The sequence below is a fragment of the Paramacrobiotus metropolitanus genome, unplaced genomic scaffold, assembly GCF_019649055.1.
Source record: "Paramacrobiotus metropolitanus isolate TYO unplaced genomic scaffold, Prichtersi_v1.0 Parri_scaffold0000026, whole genome shotgun sequence".
In the NCBI taxonomy this organism is placed as follows: Eukaryota; Metazoa; Tardigrada; class Eutardigrada; order Parachela; family Macrobiotidae; genus Paramacrobiotus; species Paramacrobiotus metropolitanus.
The window spans coordinates 1-15,497 of NW_026570246.1; the positions used below are offsets into that span (position 1 = coordinate 1).

General features: G+C 40.5%; 2 protein-coding genes across 2 annotated transcripts; both read right to left on the minus strand.

Moving 5' to 3' along the window:
- Positions 1 to 1,087: 1,087 nt before the first annotated feature.
- LOC129587808 (cGMP-specific 3',5'-cyclic phosphodiesterase-like) lies at positions 1,088 to 6,605 on the minus strand (the record flags this gene model as incomplete). Its single annotated transcript, XM_055481730.1, has 3 exons — positions 5,100 to 6,605; positions 1,364 to 1,498; positions 1,088 to 1,221 (listed from the first exon to the last, which is right to left on the minus strand). Coding segments are annotated over exons 1-3 (1,239 nt in total), but the record flags the coding sequence as incomplete, so codon positions are not given.
- A 6,241-nt stretch (positions 6,606 to 12,846) lies between these two features.
- On the minus strand, positions 12,847 to 15,385 carry LOC129587728 (DNA repair protein RAD51 homolog A-like). Its single transcript, XM_055481605.1, has 5 exons — positions 14,958 to 15,385; positions 14,281 to 14,540; positions 14,162 to 14,208; positions 13,716 to 14,019; positions 12,847 to 13,302 (listed from the first exon to the last, which is right to left on the minus strand). The coding sequence occupies exons 1-5, from the start codon at positions 15,193 to 15,195 to the stop codon at positions 13,081 to 13,083; spliced, it is 1,071 nt and encodes a 356-aa protein (XP_055337580.1). The 5' UTR covers positions 15,196 to 15,385; the 3' UTR covers positions 12,847 to 13,080.
- Positions 15,386 to 15,497: the final 112 nt, after the last annotated feature.

Below are 15,497 nucleotides of genomic sequence, written 5' to 3' on the forward strand. Positions count from 1 at the left end.
TTAATCTACCTAAAACTTTAAATTCTTTTGTGAGAGTTATTTATTACACCAAATAAAATCCACGTGAACTTGTTAAAATATACCAGCTAGGGTTGTTACCTTATTGAAAAATTAACAAATTACAACATTTAATGAGACAGCAAACTTATTGTTAGGTAAATTCCCTATTGTACTTTATAGAGAACTAAGAGAAGCATTATGAAACTGTTATGAATACTTTCCACCAAAGAACATATTAGAAATTAAGGTTTGCTGCGCGAAGAAAGACGATACAAAAAACGAGCACAAAGCTGTGCTAATCAGAGGCGGACTATCCGTTCCGGCTCGTTTTAAGCTGATAAAAAATCTCCATAATTGGATCACTACTCGAGTAGCCCACCAGATCGAAGCCCCTTGCCGACTGTTACAAGAGTGACGGAAATGAACACCTATTGAAATGCAAGCGCCATGATTAACAAAATCAACAATGAATCCCCAATGACGTTCTTTCTCTTCCGGAGCCGACCAAAAAATTCTCTGTTTCACAATCAACTGGCCCAAATTAATTCACACATATCTCAGCGCGCTTTCTATGTGTACTCGCGAGGAATTAAGCGGTTCGGCTTTGTTTTCTAAAGTACGATATATCGGTATAACAAAAAGTAGTAAAAACACATTTCGCAAATATAATTTTCGAACCAAATAAAGAATGAAATGATCTATGAAGTCCCGTACTCTTGTTTTTCAAAACTTTAAGCGCGTTATGATAACGCATCGTCCGGTGGTGCAACTGGTGTTAATGAACTGCACTGAACGTAAGTAATCGCATAATTATTTAACAATAAGTGATACTGAAGTACACAATTTTACTATCCGCCATAATACAGCAAGTAAAAAATTCTGATGCAGTAAATGAAGAGCCGTATCACTATATTTCTATTTCTATAGGGTTCATTTTGCCATATGTTTACAAAAACAACAAGATCAGCTGCACGCCAGCACAGCAGCGACAAGTGGTGGAAAGAACTGTTTTCCGCTACAGTGTAAGTGATATTGCCGTGGGCCGTTTGACTGCAAACCTCTTCTACATATTTCATCCATTACTTACCGAATAGGCATCCTTAATGTTTATTGACTGTTTGGTTTCCGCGACCGATCCAACAATTCCTTTGCCGAAGGGCACAATCACTTCCGTCTCCTTGGACTTGATGATTTCGGCGGCCGTCGATTCGGCGGTGACATCTAATTAGCCCATACAGAGAGAGACTTGTACACTTCTTTTACAATGTCTTAATACGATTTTTCCACCCAACGATTAAGTAAGCTGTGCGACAGATAATAAATTTACACCGCACTTACAGCAGGGTATTCATCAATCTCTTACCGAACAGTTTGCTGACAAGTAATTTCAAGCCGCCTTCCTTGCGGGTGAGGAATAAACTGCCCCGGTCCGCGCCCACCAGGGTCACCACATTTGTCATGACTTTAAAACATAACACTTCCATGTCCAGCTCGTTAGCTGCAACCAGGCAGAAAATGCGTCAGCATGAGGATTATATTACATAATAAATAGTTTCGTTTATTTGTCTTATAACGCTAGATGGCCATGTCGTAGGGAACGTGGTGAGAGGGATGAAAACTGTCACGAATTTGGTAATTCGTACGCGTAAGATAAAACTTTAGAGAGCAACTCGATCGTTTTATACGTTTTGCATCTGCAAATATACGGTCATACTTCATGTTTTCATTTACTGTTAAAAACGAAATGAAAATCCGTTGCATCATAATTTTTTATTGTACTGTGCAATACCAAATATTACAAAAATGCGATAATGATATTTTAGTAAAGTCAAAATTCTGTTTTATATTGGCGAATGTCAACACTTACTTTCCAAAGAAAGCAGAACCGCTTTTTTTCAAATAAAATATGATGTTTCAATAAGAAAAACAAGTTCACTGCACTGTTAACAATTCGAGTTTCATTTTCACGAAGTTTGTGCACGAGTGTTCCCACTTTTCATGACGTTTTTATAACACATCATCGGGACAAAAAAATGGATCTGGACTCTTTTCACAACAGAGCGTCGACACGGTATATGATCAGCCTAGCGGCAAATGCCTCAATGGAATCAATCATGTGGATTGAACTTTGCTACTCCCATGTATCACCAAGCCGTAACAACAGCCAGCACACATAGCTCCAGTAAGACGAGATCATGATCGTCAAGTATCCCAACACTACTCAGTGCGAGAACATCAAAAGTGCTTCTAAGAAACCCCAGACGTTTTCGCCTTGCCTTGCTCAATATCTTTCTTGGATAAATCGAAAAACTAGCCGTCTGGTCGAACACTGATTTTCTTTTTATGCCGTGAACAAGCTATATGTTAACTTGAGAAAGACATACAACACCCTGACAGCACATCTCCACTAAAAACCGGAAGTAGCCAAATGCCGGTACATCGCCATTCTAATCTTGGATACAAAACAGCCACTTACTCCACACTGAAAAAAGAAAAAATTATCTTGTGTACATACTCGTACTTATATACCATTACAGAACACAAGATCGTAAATTCCCGACAAAAATATTTCTAAGGTCACCACAGTAGGACTATTTCTTATATTATATTATTTTTCATAGCAATAACATTTTATTTCTCAGTCGTGAAAAAATAAAATTTTCAATAAAACAGCGTTCCTGAGTGGCTTATGTGAAACGTTCGTGCGTCACGCGCATACATTTTACAACGAGTGTTTGCTGGTTTGGGAACAGAGATAAATTTTGCAGTTGTGTCCCAAACGACAGTCGCAGGCATGATACAGCATTCCCACCCGTTACGACTGCAATCCCCTAAATCCAGGCTGGTTAAGCCCTATAAGTCGCTCCGCGTGTGCCTGGACTGTCTCGCTGGATTGTAGCGTAATCACTTTAATGCACCGTTAACACTTTTAGTCCTTAATGGTCGACTGCAACACAACGTGACATTGAACTTCCGCTAGTACATGCACCAAAGTAAAATCGCTACAAATAATGCATGGTGCATGTTGCTTATCAATGCACCACATGAATGAATTATAAGATTTGTCTTCGAAAAAAACTTTTATGTACTGCGTGAAATCTTGGAACGCAGCTTGCGCAGTTGTGCTAATTCTCGTCTCTTGCTTTACATTATCGCTCTATGACAAAATTATCATTTTATCATTTAGTCTACATCCGCAATTAGGGTATTCAATAAAATTTATCGAATGCAGATTGTCTGAGTTTAAGACAATCTAAAAAGGATAGAAAAGTTATCGATGTATAAAACGGAAGGAAACTAGCTCTACTAGAAGCTTCAAACTGCAGACCGACTTTATCTTGCGGTCACTATAAAGACATCTAGATCTATTCTGTTTGGGATCTCATTGGCTTATACCAACTAACAGCCGGAATTGCTGCAAGGTATAGCACATAATTACAATAATCGGGAAATCGGTAGCTGTTACTTCCGTTAGCCTGTACATGCCTGCACGATGTCTTTTCATCTTTGCTACCAGATCCTACTACGTCTACCGTATGATTTTGCATATGTGCTGTAAATAATTTCGCTGCTGCACAGATGTGAAATATTACCTTCATAAAATAGGTCAGCGTCTACGGTAATATTTAAGCCGGTATTTGTTAGGAAAGTACGTAACTGCAGAAATCTTACAAGCAACGAACAGGAGGGCAGTTAAAACTGGATCAGCGCTAGCTTACTATCCTGTATTTTATGTGTGTAGCCGTACTAATACAATAATTGTTATAAAATGATTGTTATAGAAGTTTACTTTAAAGTCCTGTTCCAAATAGGTTATCGAAGTTCAGCAATTACGTAAATTAAGAAACTAATTGTGAGTGTTTTCTGTTAGTTAGGATTATGAACAATATGCATCCATGCAGCAAAAACTGCACATGAGGTTGCAGAATTAAACTAATTACCCGCAAAACAGAAATTTCTTGTGATTGCTGCTGACAACATGAAGCAACGTTGTTGCTAATTTTAAGCACGTCAGAGACAATAATTTCACGTAATGCAGTAATCGCATAATATGCTTCGTAGTTCGTACGCATATCAATAATATCACATGATTAGAAAAACATAACAGCCAAAACACAAACAACCAATACAACCATCTTCAAGAAAACCTGTCCTCTTCGTTTTGTCACTATGTCAAGGTTGCTAACTGTCAAATTTACGGTCGGAAAACAGCTGGCCAAAAATTTCCCGGCAGCATAATACAAACTATCTGAATTCTTTGGCCAAAAAATTACCTCTCTATAAGACAGCGTACTAAAATTCAATTGCAATTCTGTAAATGTCATAAGCAGCATCGCATGCAAAGGAAAATGACAATTGTCTACGAAAAGCATGTCGTCAGAGCAGGTGATAAAAATTTCTCAATCCGATAAATGCTGATGATGGGCCATCATTTTTCACATTAGCACAACTCACGCAATGTATCAAAAGCCGAAATTGTTTTGCGCACTGAAAGGCCGGTTCCATTTACCTATCTGCATTATTGAACACTGACAGAAATATATTTTTGTTATTAAAACTGGGGAAATAATCTTCGTAATCCTTAACAATGCGGGCTCGCATGTTTATCAGGTTTAGCCAATTTTACGGTGTGCATTTTTGATTGATATCCACGGCAGTGTTTGCACACTCTCGCGGCTGGGAGACGCTAAGAATTATCCGCCGCATATGAAGATGACTGTTTACTAACATACGCTTGCGTGCTATATTTGGTATCGGATTATAAAAGATCTCCAGGCGAATGACACATTAAAGGCATAATAAAGTGATATGGCACTTGATCACAACTCGATTCTTAAACACGAGACACGACGCAACCGAGACACACACATCTTCCGCCCACAAGTCGATCGTGGGAAATTCACTGTATACTGTCTCACATTACACGCCTGACGCTACAGCGATCGCATCGAGCCATGCGCTATTAACCTCTTGCAAAAAGTTTGCACCGAAAACTTTTCCGCTGTAAGCAAAACGTCATTTGCAGGATGGCCAGTCAACAAAATGGCCAATATTTTCCCCATCACTTAACCGTAGGGAAAAAAGCAGCCTGCACTTACCGACATCACGGATAAGCTCCATGAACAGCTCATTCTCGTCCAGCGCGGCCACTTCGGCCAGATACTGCTGGTGTTCCTTCAGTTTGGCATCCAGGTTGCGGTTGGTGTTGGTCTTATTGGACCAGGTAGAAGCCAAGGTGGGATCGTAATTAATCAGATTATTCTTCTTCCTGACAATCTCCTGCGCTACACTGCGTATATTCTCCAGTGCATCCTCCCCGTCGTCATCCGCAATTTCCCCATCTTCATCATCATCCACGGCAGTTGCTTCGTCAGCGGCTGTTGCTGGTGCGACTGTACTACCACTATTACTACTGCCTGTCAACTGCTGTACACTGGATGATGATGCTGACGACTGAGCCTGAGCGCCGGCGGAGCTCTCGTTACCCGTCAACGTGCCATTTACGAGACCGCTGGCGTTGCTGGGTAAACTTGTGCCTGATTGGCGTCGCTGCTTGTTGCCTTTACTGCCAGTCGTTGATTTCCCGCTACGAAAGATCCGCAGTAGTTTGGCGGCGGAATTGGGATGCTCAATCAGAAACTCTTTAATCAGTGCTTCCGATACTTCGGGATGGGTCTTGAGAAAATGCCGTACCAGCTGATTCTGGTCGACGGCAGGTGAGAAACGACTGGACATGGTCGTTGTAGCGGACAAACTGCCGAGCAGTCGCTCACGCTCGTCGGCGTGTGGCGATGAAGAGATAAATGTATCGGCTAAACCGGTTTCCGTCAGCTGCTGTAGACTGTTAGCGGCACTGTTGACTGGATAGGCCGATGAAGAAACTTGCTGCTGGTGCTGCAGTAAATCACGATGAATCGTACCAATGTACACCAGAACACACGAATTGGGCTTCTCGCGTTGATTAGTGCGCGAGGATTGTGCGGCGGCGGCTGGCACGCTGGAATGGCGCGATACGGGAAGATTAAACTTTACACTTGCCGTCCCGCCGCTCTTAGGATATTGGGACATAATGTTTTTCTAGTGTTTGTAGTGTTTGCTCGGAGCGGGCTTAGCATGGGATAGTGGGCAATAGAGAATTCCATACAAAACGCATGGAAATACAATGGTGGGGGATAACAAATGGTACGGTACAGCTTCGTCGTTCGTCACTGTCGGCACACACACACACACGTAGACCGGTCGCGGCGCCGCGTTCTCTTTGTAATGCCAACCATCTGCGCTCACATACAGCAGTTTATAACGGATTAGTAGCGATTTTATTGAACGCCATATAGCCGCATAATACCACACACCCAATATCCCCCTAACACATACACACAACACGCGGGCGATCAGGCGGTGTATAGACTGTGTGTGTGTATTAAGCAGGCAGCTGTGCACCCAATTCGGGCCGCGACGTCGATTCCGGTTGCCAGCGCCAATCCAAGTAGCCTCGTCAATCCAACTTTCTGGTATTGATCTTTTTCTCCCCTGGTTTGTACTTTGGAGGCTTAGTTGGAAATTAGCTAACTCAAACCATCCATTTCTTCGACCAAAAGCAGGCATAGATCTATGGAATTCGAATGGCCGGGAGTTTTGTTGATGTTTGCTGTTTGATTCAGAAAGTTTGATCAAAGATCAATGATTACAAGACAATGAATTTGGATAGTTTGGTTTAAAACCATTGATTTTCAAATCAGTGATTTTCAGTCAATGATTATGAATCAATGATTTTCGGACACCATGATTTGAAATCAGTGATTTTTAGTGATTATGAATCAATAATTTTCGGACACCATGATTTGAAATCAGTGATTTTCAGATCAGTGATTTTCAGCCAATGATTACGAATCTATGATCTTCGAAAACCATGAATTTGAAATCAGTGATTTTCAGATCAGTGACTGTAAATGACTGACTTAAATGGCTTGATTTTGGGTTAGTGAATACATTTCACAGGCGATTGAATTAAAATCAATGGTTCATTAAAGACTGATTTGCAATCATTGATTGCCCTGCACTGACCTGCCATCAGTGATTTTCAATACGCAACCGTCGCCGCGTGCACTGGATGCCGCTATTCGGACTTGGAAAACACGAAAATGTTTGGTATCCAGTGCACCGTAGACTCTGCGGCACAAGAAAACCGTCTTAAAACGGCTGCGCACTCCTGTTCACTACCACCCAACCAATCCGAATTGCGCACAGCTACTCAATACTGAGTCCAGATAACTAATTGCTAGTGCAGCTTTAATTCTAGCATAATAATGATGTATTACTTGTGACATTCAACTAAAATAATATCGAAATAATACATTTTCTTCTGGATAAGAACTTGACATTTCATTAGCAAAGATGAAATAACAACCACCATTGCTTTTACATCTTCCATTAACTGGCAAACTGAAAATCGACGAGAAGCAATATGTATATCAATTGAACATCTTAACTTAGAAAGCTTATTAATCCTTTTGTAGTAATGTACATAAAAATGATAACAATGCGTGCACATAGATTTTTACTTACTTTTCGAAAACAAAAAAACTCCGTTCAGTATATATGGATAAATTTTGTAATGCTCTGCAAGAAAATTTGACAACATTCTAAACAAATACGAAAGCAACACATGTATCTGAATCATAGAAAGCAAACATTTTACAACAGGTCGTACATTGAGATGTACTGCTGGCTGTACGATAAATAATGCTAATGGTATTGCTAAATTGAACTTGGTGCTCTACAGGTTAGACTGCAGGGCATGCACTAGGTTGCACTCCGGGCTGTGCTGCAGGTTGTACTACAGGAACATTAGGCAAACAAGCGAGGCAAACCAGCACGCCGGGGTCGGCCGCACTATAGCCATATGGCACAAGATATCAGCTAAGCATCTTGAATATTTTTCTTAATTGTATTTTATCACATCAGAAAAACAAATATAGCGTAATAGCACACAGAATTTAGGATAATAAAAAAATTTAGGCAGCCCATCGCAATGATTGTTGATTTGTTTAACGTAATGCATCTGAATTCTTAAATACTTTTCTGAGCGCAATATAAGTCACCCTATTAACACTTTTTTGCAAAAAAACTAAAGACAAAAGTGTTTTTTTCTGAAAGCTGCAGATTGTCCGCGTCTCTGGTTTTATGAATTTGTTAATTCGGCTCGATGCAGTGCTAAAATTCATTAATAATTGTGTCTTCATGTATCAAATATATATCCATGCTTCCAGTTTACCGGTTTCAATTTTACGCCTCAAATTATTTCTAATGTGATTAAGTATAATTACAAAAAATATTCAATATGCTTAACTAATATCTTCTGCATTTTAACTATACTCCGGCGTGTACAGAACTTGTTTGCCTAATGTACCGCCTGTAGTACAGCTCGTAGTATAGCCCGTAGTATGACCTTGTGTAAGGCCTGTAGTTCAACCTGTGCTGCACTAACAAGCAAAATATTTCCATTGAGTTATTCTCACACATACCAGACGCCTATCGCTTTATAGAAAAAAATTTTTTGTAGTGGGTTGGTTTCTATTTTTATCGTTTAAAAAACATGTAAATTAAGTATGGCATTTCGTCCCAGACGTGTCGTCTGTGCACTTCAAAGATGCCGCCCATCACGCATCGGAGATACCGATCTTCTGCAGCGCTGATTGCGGGCATGCTGCATCGCGTGGTTATTAGCTTGGCTGATCATATCCGGATTTAGCTGAAGCTGGCACAAAGTACGCTGTAGATTCTGAGCACTAAACACTTGAACGCGGTGTAATTTTTGTTTGTGTTCTAAAAATTCCAAATCTAATTTCGACGATTTTGAACCTTAAATGCACATGAAAATATCAACAATCTATTTTGTGAACTCTTTGTAAACTCAAAACTAAAGCAAATAAAAGACTCTTTATTGCCAACGCAGATGTCGTACAGGCGGGCCAGCGCTCAGTTTTCACCGAATTTCAGTATTTCGGATGCGTAATGGGTGGCGTCTTTGAAGTGCGCACAGACGCGTCATTGGACGATTTGCAATACTAACTTCACATTTTTTTAAACGATAAGAATAAAGACCACCCCGCTATAAAAAAACACTGCTTGACAAAGCTAATTTTTCTCCATAAAACGATATGCGTCTGGCATGTGTGCGAATAACTCAATGGAACTATTTAGCTCGTAAGTTTAGTTAGTGGGAAAGCCTGCAGTACAGCTTAATGTTCAGCTATCACTGGTCAGTCTTACTTAATGTACATCCTGGAGTACCCGTTAATGTCCTGCCTGGAGTAAAGCTTTATGTTTTTCGTGACCGGATCACTGAACACTTATATTATCTCGCTTGCATAGAATGCCATCCTTTTCTTCTTTTACAGTATAACAGAATTTATGGTGATATACAGAACTTCGTTTTAACTTGTTTTTCGCATTTTTCATCAAATAATTAAAAATGTGAAGCACTGCAACATATCATTATTTGTGTGTATCACTCTGAATGATTTCTAAACCTTTTACTGGAGTAAATTTATTGGAATCGGTAGATAGGAATCGGAACTTGTAAAGCGTGAAAACTTTTCCAAGTCTGAATATGGTTTCCATTGCACGCGGCGACGGTTACGTATTGAAAATCACTGATGGCAAGCTAATGAATGGCAATCAATGATTGCAGGTCTGTCTTTAATGAATCATTGATTTAATACAATCACCAGTGAATCACCAGTTAATTGTATTCAGTGATCCAAAATCAAAATATTTAAGTCAGTCATTTTCAATCACCGATCTGAAAATCACTGATTTCAAATCATGGTGTTCGAAAATCATTGATTCTTAATCATTGACTGAAAATCACTGATCTGAAAATCACTGATTTAAAATCATGGTGTTCGAAAATCATTGATTCATAATCATTGACTGAAAATCACTGATCTGAAAATCAATGGTTTTAAATCAAACCATCCAAATTCATTGTCTTGTAATCATTGATCTTTGATCAAACTTTCTAAATCAAACAGCAAACATCAACAAAACTCCCGGCCATTCGGAACGCATAGATCCCCGCAACTACAACAAAAATGGATTGCCGAAGCGGTTAACGCGAGCGCTCTGGCATATATACGAGAATCAAGTGGCAACCGTATATCGGCTTTTTGCGATCGGTGATGATGCAGGAGCGTTGCATAAATTAATAAGTGGATCTCGTGTACAATGCCATATAACCACCACTGGCCAAATGGCCGCGACAGCAGCTCTTCTCGCAATCTAATGAGGATGGCACTTTATTGACTATTCCGTTTTATCATTAATCGAATTCCCGACTTCCATTACCGTCGAATTACGCACCAATCCTCCCGTCCATCCGTTTTTATCGCTAACGGTCCATACGGCTAAAACGCTGTGGCTGCAAAGTGCAAAATAAAGTTGATCGTTTTTCGTGGATAGCGATGGACATATTGCTGCTGATGTGCCAATACTGCATTGCATACAGGCGGTATATATACGTAATACGGTCTGAATTTTATCGTATCAATGCGCTATTGTGCCGGTAATAATTTTCAGGAAAAATGTAATAAATCGGCTTTGCAATTGTGCGGTACATTTCGCAGACACTGCTGTGTGGTGTGTTATGTGTGTGTACAATATTATACGCTTTGCAGAACTGGATACTTCCCGGCTCCGGGAATGCAGGGGAAGGATGCATTCACTGGGGAAAGAAAGACATTACAAACAAATTTCTAATGTGTAAAAATACATTTGCAATCGATATCGTCGCTGGATGCATACTGCCGCAAGCGGAAATCAACGCTTCCGGGGTGGAATGAAAACCATCCTCATTTAATGCAGACGTGAACAACCAAAAATCACACCAAGTCCTGTTAAATTGTAATCGCGCACTGCTTGATACCACCAACTGCAAACCCTGCAATCGTCAATGTCGTCATATATACTCGTATTAGCATAATTATCTAATTCTGCAAACCGAACCTTTGTGGTACGAATTACGGTAATAACACTGCTATACACTACAGTAATTTACGAAAGTTAGTACGGAATTAAGCGAAAAACAGGCGTTGATAAACGCCGGCAATATGTGGATCATGTCGTTCAAGCGCGCGGGCACTGTTGCCGGTGCGGCAGCGAAATATTACGCACTGCACACAAAGCATTTTACCAATAGCCCGCGCATTTTCTTCCCGGCTTTTCCCCGTATCACGAATCTGATTCAGGATTAAACTTCAATAGCGCGGTAACGCTAACTATGTATGAGCAACCTTACATGTTTGATGTCTGCAGCTCAAAAGCACACCAAAATACAACTGATCCCATGCAGGATATAGGATCTCACAGCACAATTGCAAATTAAAAAGGCAAAACATTTCATTGCATTTCGCAGTGCTCATGTGTGTACCATAGAATGTGAAATACATAATTCTTTCAAACTTGCGTAGAGAATTAAATATCAAGATTCAAGACTGTCACTGATCCTGCATGTAGCCGATCTAATTAACGAAGCACTTTGCAAAACGCATCGCAAGAAACTCATACCGTTAGTTACAATTGTGTTGTACAATACATCGTAACACTGTTTAATAATCTTCGGTATACCTATATGTAGTATTTGTACTTTGTACGTGAAAACATGAGGCAAACATTGCTTAAAATATCGGGTGCCAAATAAAAGTGTGTAAATAAATCGTACTCTGTATATTGGTAAATAGTCAAAGGCACATATAGTATGCACGATTGCACGTATCAGTATAAATTTATCTGTCCAATGTCCACTATAATTCTGATCTCCAACGTGAAACTCGCTGGCGACCGAATGCCATAAGCAAGAAAATACTTGTACGAATACTACTGGTAAAACATTTTGACTGAATTTCTAAACTGCTTTCGACACGAATTCTAAATTAACGAAGGAAGTAACTGAATTGCATAACTGAATTGCAAGTGACTTGGCACTGTGCGCCTGCGTGCTATGATGCTCTCGTATTCCATGTTATCGTATTCCATGACCTTTCTCTTAATACTGTTTGCGCACCGGTTGTATTTTGTATTATAGCAAATAACAAATACAGTTTACTACGCAGCCAGGAAAGTGCTTAGCGCAATCTAAGAGTAAGTATTTATTGTACTGTATAACTGCAAAGAGAAGTTAATTAAATGGTAGTCAATAGTCATAAAATACCTCGTCAGTGTCCCAAATCGAAATATCTGCAGGGAATGAATTTCCAGCGGGTAACAAAATCCAAAAAGCGCAATATCCAAATATCCTCACACAACAACAGTAATCCCACTCATAAAGGAACAGTATCCCATTTTGGTGAGTCGATCTCTGTCACTCACAGGGATAACAGAAAACCTTACACGTCGGTAATCGCCGATCGGCTTGGAGTGCAAAAACTAAATTGGAAATCATCTGACAAAGCGTTTGCGCTAATTTGTACGGCACACTGCTGTCGGGAAAACAGGGTCTGGTGACGTTATGGTGCTTTCTCTTCGCGACGGTTAGAAACGATCGCTTATCGCTCTCTTGATGGTTGAAATTATTTCCCACTTAATGGGCAATATGTTGCTATTACATCGCTGCGAACTCATCCGATCGTCCCGGCCATTGTCGTATCCATAAGTGCTCCATCGTCGAAAATTCTCTGTTCCAGTCACGGATACTCAAACACTCCACGCCGGAAATAGATTAAGTTGCGATTAAACAGTTCAACGCCACCTGATATGCATATGCATACAAAAAAGTGCGAAAATCATGAATCTCGAGGGATTTTGTAATCGCTAGATGAAAACTAAATTTAGTACCCCACTCGCAGGAAACGTCAGTATTTTATTCTCCAAACAATAAACAACAAGGTCCAACGACAATTTCTCGAGAACAGTATGTGAGATGCACATAATGCTTTTTACATATGAATATCAATCAATGAATAAAATTTCGGACCAAGACTTCGGACCTGCTAGGCCGGTTATAGTAAAGGCTATACAGACAGCGGAATAAAGGAACAATAAGAGAAAACGTACTTTGGCAACGGTAAGGAGATCTAATACTCAATCGTCATCCTTCTTTGCGTCCACGATACCGCCAACATCAATGGCAAATTTCGCTTCGGCTTCCGGTAAACACGGGGAATCATATACCTTGCAGATGCGATTTTCTCCTTTCCCTTTCTTCATCATTAGCCGTGTGGTGGAGGCATGAGCAATGATGTTTCCGCCGATGGGCTTCTTAGTTTCTCCACCACAAGCCATGGCGTCCACTTGAGCAACCACCTAGAGTAAGAAAATACGGCTACAGCGCGACTGGCATCGGAAACGGCATAAAGGCTTTTGCGCAACTAACACCTTCCCAAATTAACAGTACTAAATAATGTGAATAAAGGTTACGCAGGCGCAAAATCAATATCAATTCACCATAACATAACTGACTGTGAGATCGTTTCAACGAGACTTGTAGCAATAAACGACCAACCAGTAACAGAGAATCCGTAAAGTCAAGACTGTCAGTTATCTATGTATATTTAACTTTTGATCTATCTGCACTTTATCTGTACTTTATCTATCCTGAGAAAAGCAGATTTAAAAAAAACAACTACTTCCATCTACACAATCATCGCAGTACGTCATCATTAATCATGAAATGGGTATAATCCACGTTCAAAAACATCTACAACAATTTCACAAACCTGATTCGTAATAACCACAGCAACTCCAAACTCATCGGCCAGTCGCATTAAGAAGCGCAGAAATTTAGCCAGGTGCATTTGGCGAGCTGCCAGTTCTCCGCGGCCCGAATAGTCCGTCCGGTACAGTGCAGTAGCGGAGTCTACCACCAGGAGGGCGAAACGGGATTCGGCCAGCATGGCGGCAGCCATCTGGAGAAGTGTCAACTGGTGGTCGGTGTTGTAAGCTCTGGCGTACGCGACGTTCTCCAATGCGTCAGTAGAATTCATTCCATAACGTTCCGCAATGGCGATCAAACGCTCAGGTCTAAAACAATCAGCCTCTAAGTAATAAAATAAACTAATTTTGCCAGGGTACCTAATACACATTAACATTACGATAAAAAACAAAAAGACTTTCGAAAATCGGACAGTGCAAAAAGATAAAGTGATGAATAAACGCAGCTTACCGAAAAGTCCCTTCCGTATCGATGTACAGACACTTTCCTTCACCACCCTGCAAAATTGTTAAAAATTACAAGATCCGCTTTTCGGACAATAAATCACAAAGAATCGAAATTAGCCGTACACCCATATCCACGGGTAACTGGCACGTGATGGCCAAAGTGTGGCACAGCTGCGTCTTCCCTGTCCGAAATTCCCCAAACATCTCGGTAATGGATCCGGTTTCCACGCCACCATTTAGCAGTTTATCCAACTCCACCGAGCCCGTTTTGATCTGGATGATCTCCTGGCGTTTGGCGTGCATTTCCGTGGCCGTCATGAAACCCATCGGCACCATCTGGACGGCTTCATCGTGTAACTTTCCAGCTTTGGATTCTCCAATGCCTGCAATCCCGTACAAAAAATCAAATTAACATTATGTTTAAAAATAATTTATTAGTTTTAATATGTAGATCTTTCATAGTAAACACATTATTTCAGGGTATCACAAACCCCAACTGCGTGCGTCCCTGTTTCACCGAACTTTTACGGTAGATGTATTGTATACAGTACTGGCAAGTTGCAGTGTCAGTAACGTGTTTGAACGTGAATTTGGCTCGTAGCTGTCTTAGCATTGGGAGACAGCAGGATCAGCACGAGTACAGCTGCGTTAATGAATTTCAATTTAAAAACATCCTATTAAGTGATAATGACTTAACTCATAATTTTTTATATATCAAAATCAAAGAAACCAGGAGTTTGGGAAGATTACTAAACTCATCAACAAGTCACGAGACGACCGTTCCATAACCAACCACGTACCTTTGACAGTCAGTAGATGTTTTAGAGGAGCAAAGGCAACAGATTCAACAGTGCTGAAACCAGCAGCTACTAAAGCTCTGATATCCTTTTCTCCCAGATTTACGCGAGATTTCAGCACAGAAATATGTTGCGAAGTTCCATCTCCGGATTCTTCTTCCTGTTGTTGTGGCTGCTGTTCAACGATTTCCAGGCTCGCGTCTGCATCTTGGGCTTTCTGCTTATTCTTTTGTCGAGACATCTTCGCTAACGTTAACACAAACCACAAATACCGAGCACAAATACAAATCACAAAAACAAAGAAAAAATGGTAGAAACTCTATCCTAATGCGTAAAAGATCCAGTAAGAATACGGGAATATCTCGGAAATAAAAAGTTTAAGTAGCTTTGAACAGTGCAAACCGCGAAGTCTGTTCAAAAGCAGAATCAACGTCCTCGGTGGTGACTCACAACAACAACCAGCGCGTAAGTATCAGAAAGTGGTATAGCTGCCGCTTCCAGGAGGTCACGCTAACGACACATGGCTGCTGATTAGAGCCGGCT

Coding starts and splice junctions, on each gene's coding strand:
- LOC129587728 (XM_055481605.1), bottom strand. CDS start 15,195: ATGTCTCGACAAAAGAATAAGCAGAAAGCCCAAGATGCAGACGCGAGC. Junction 14,209..14,280: donor AGTTACCCGTGGATATGGGT/GTACGGCTAATT, acceptor ACAATTTTGCAG/GGTGGTGAAGGAAAGTGTCT. Junction 13,303..13,715: donor CTGTGGTTATTACGAATCAG/GTTTGTGAAATT, acceptor TTCTTACTCTAG/GTGGTTGCTCAAGTGGACGC.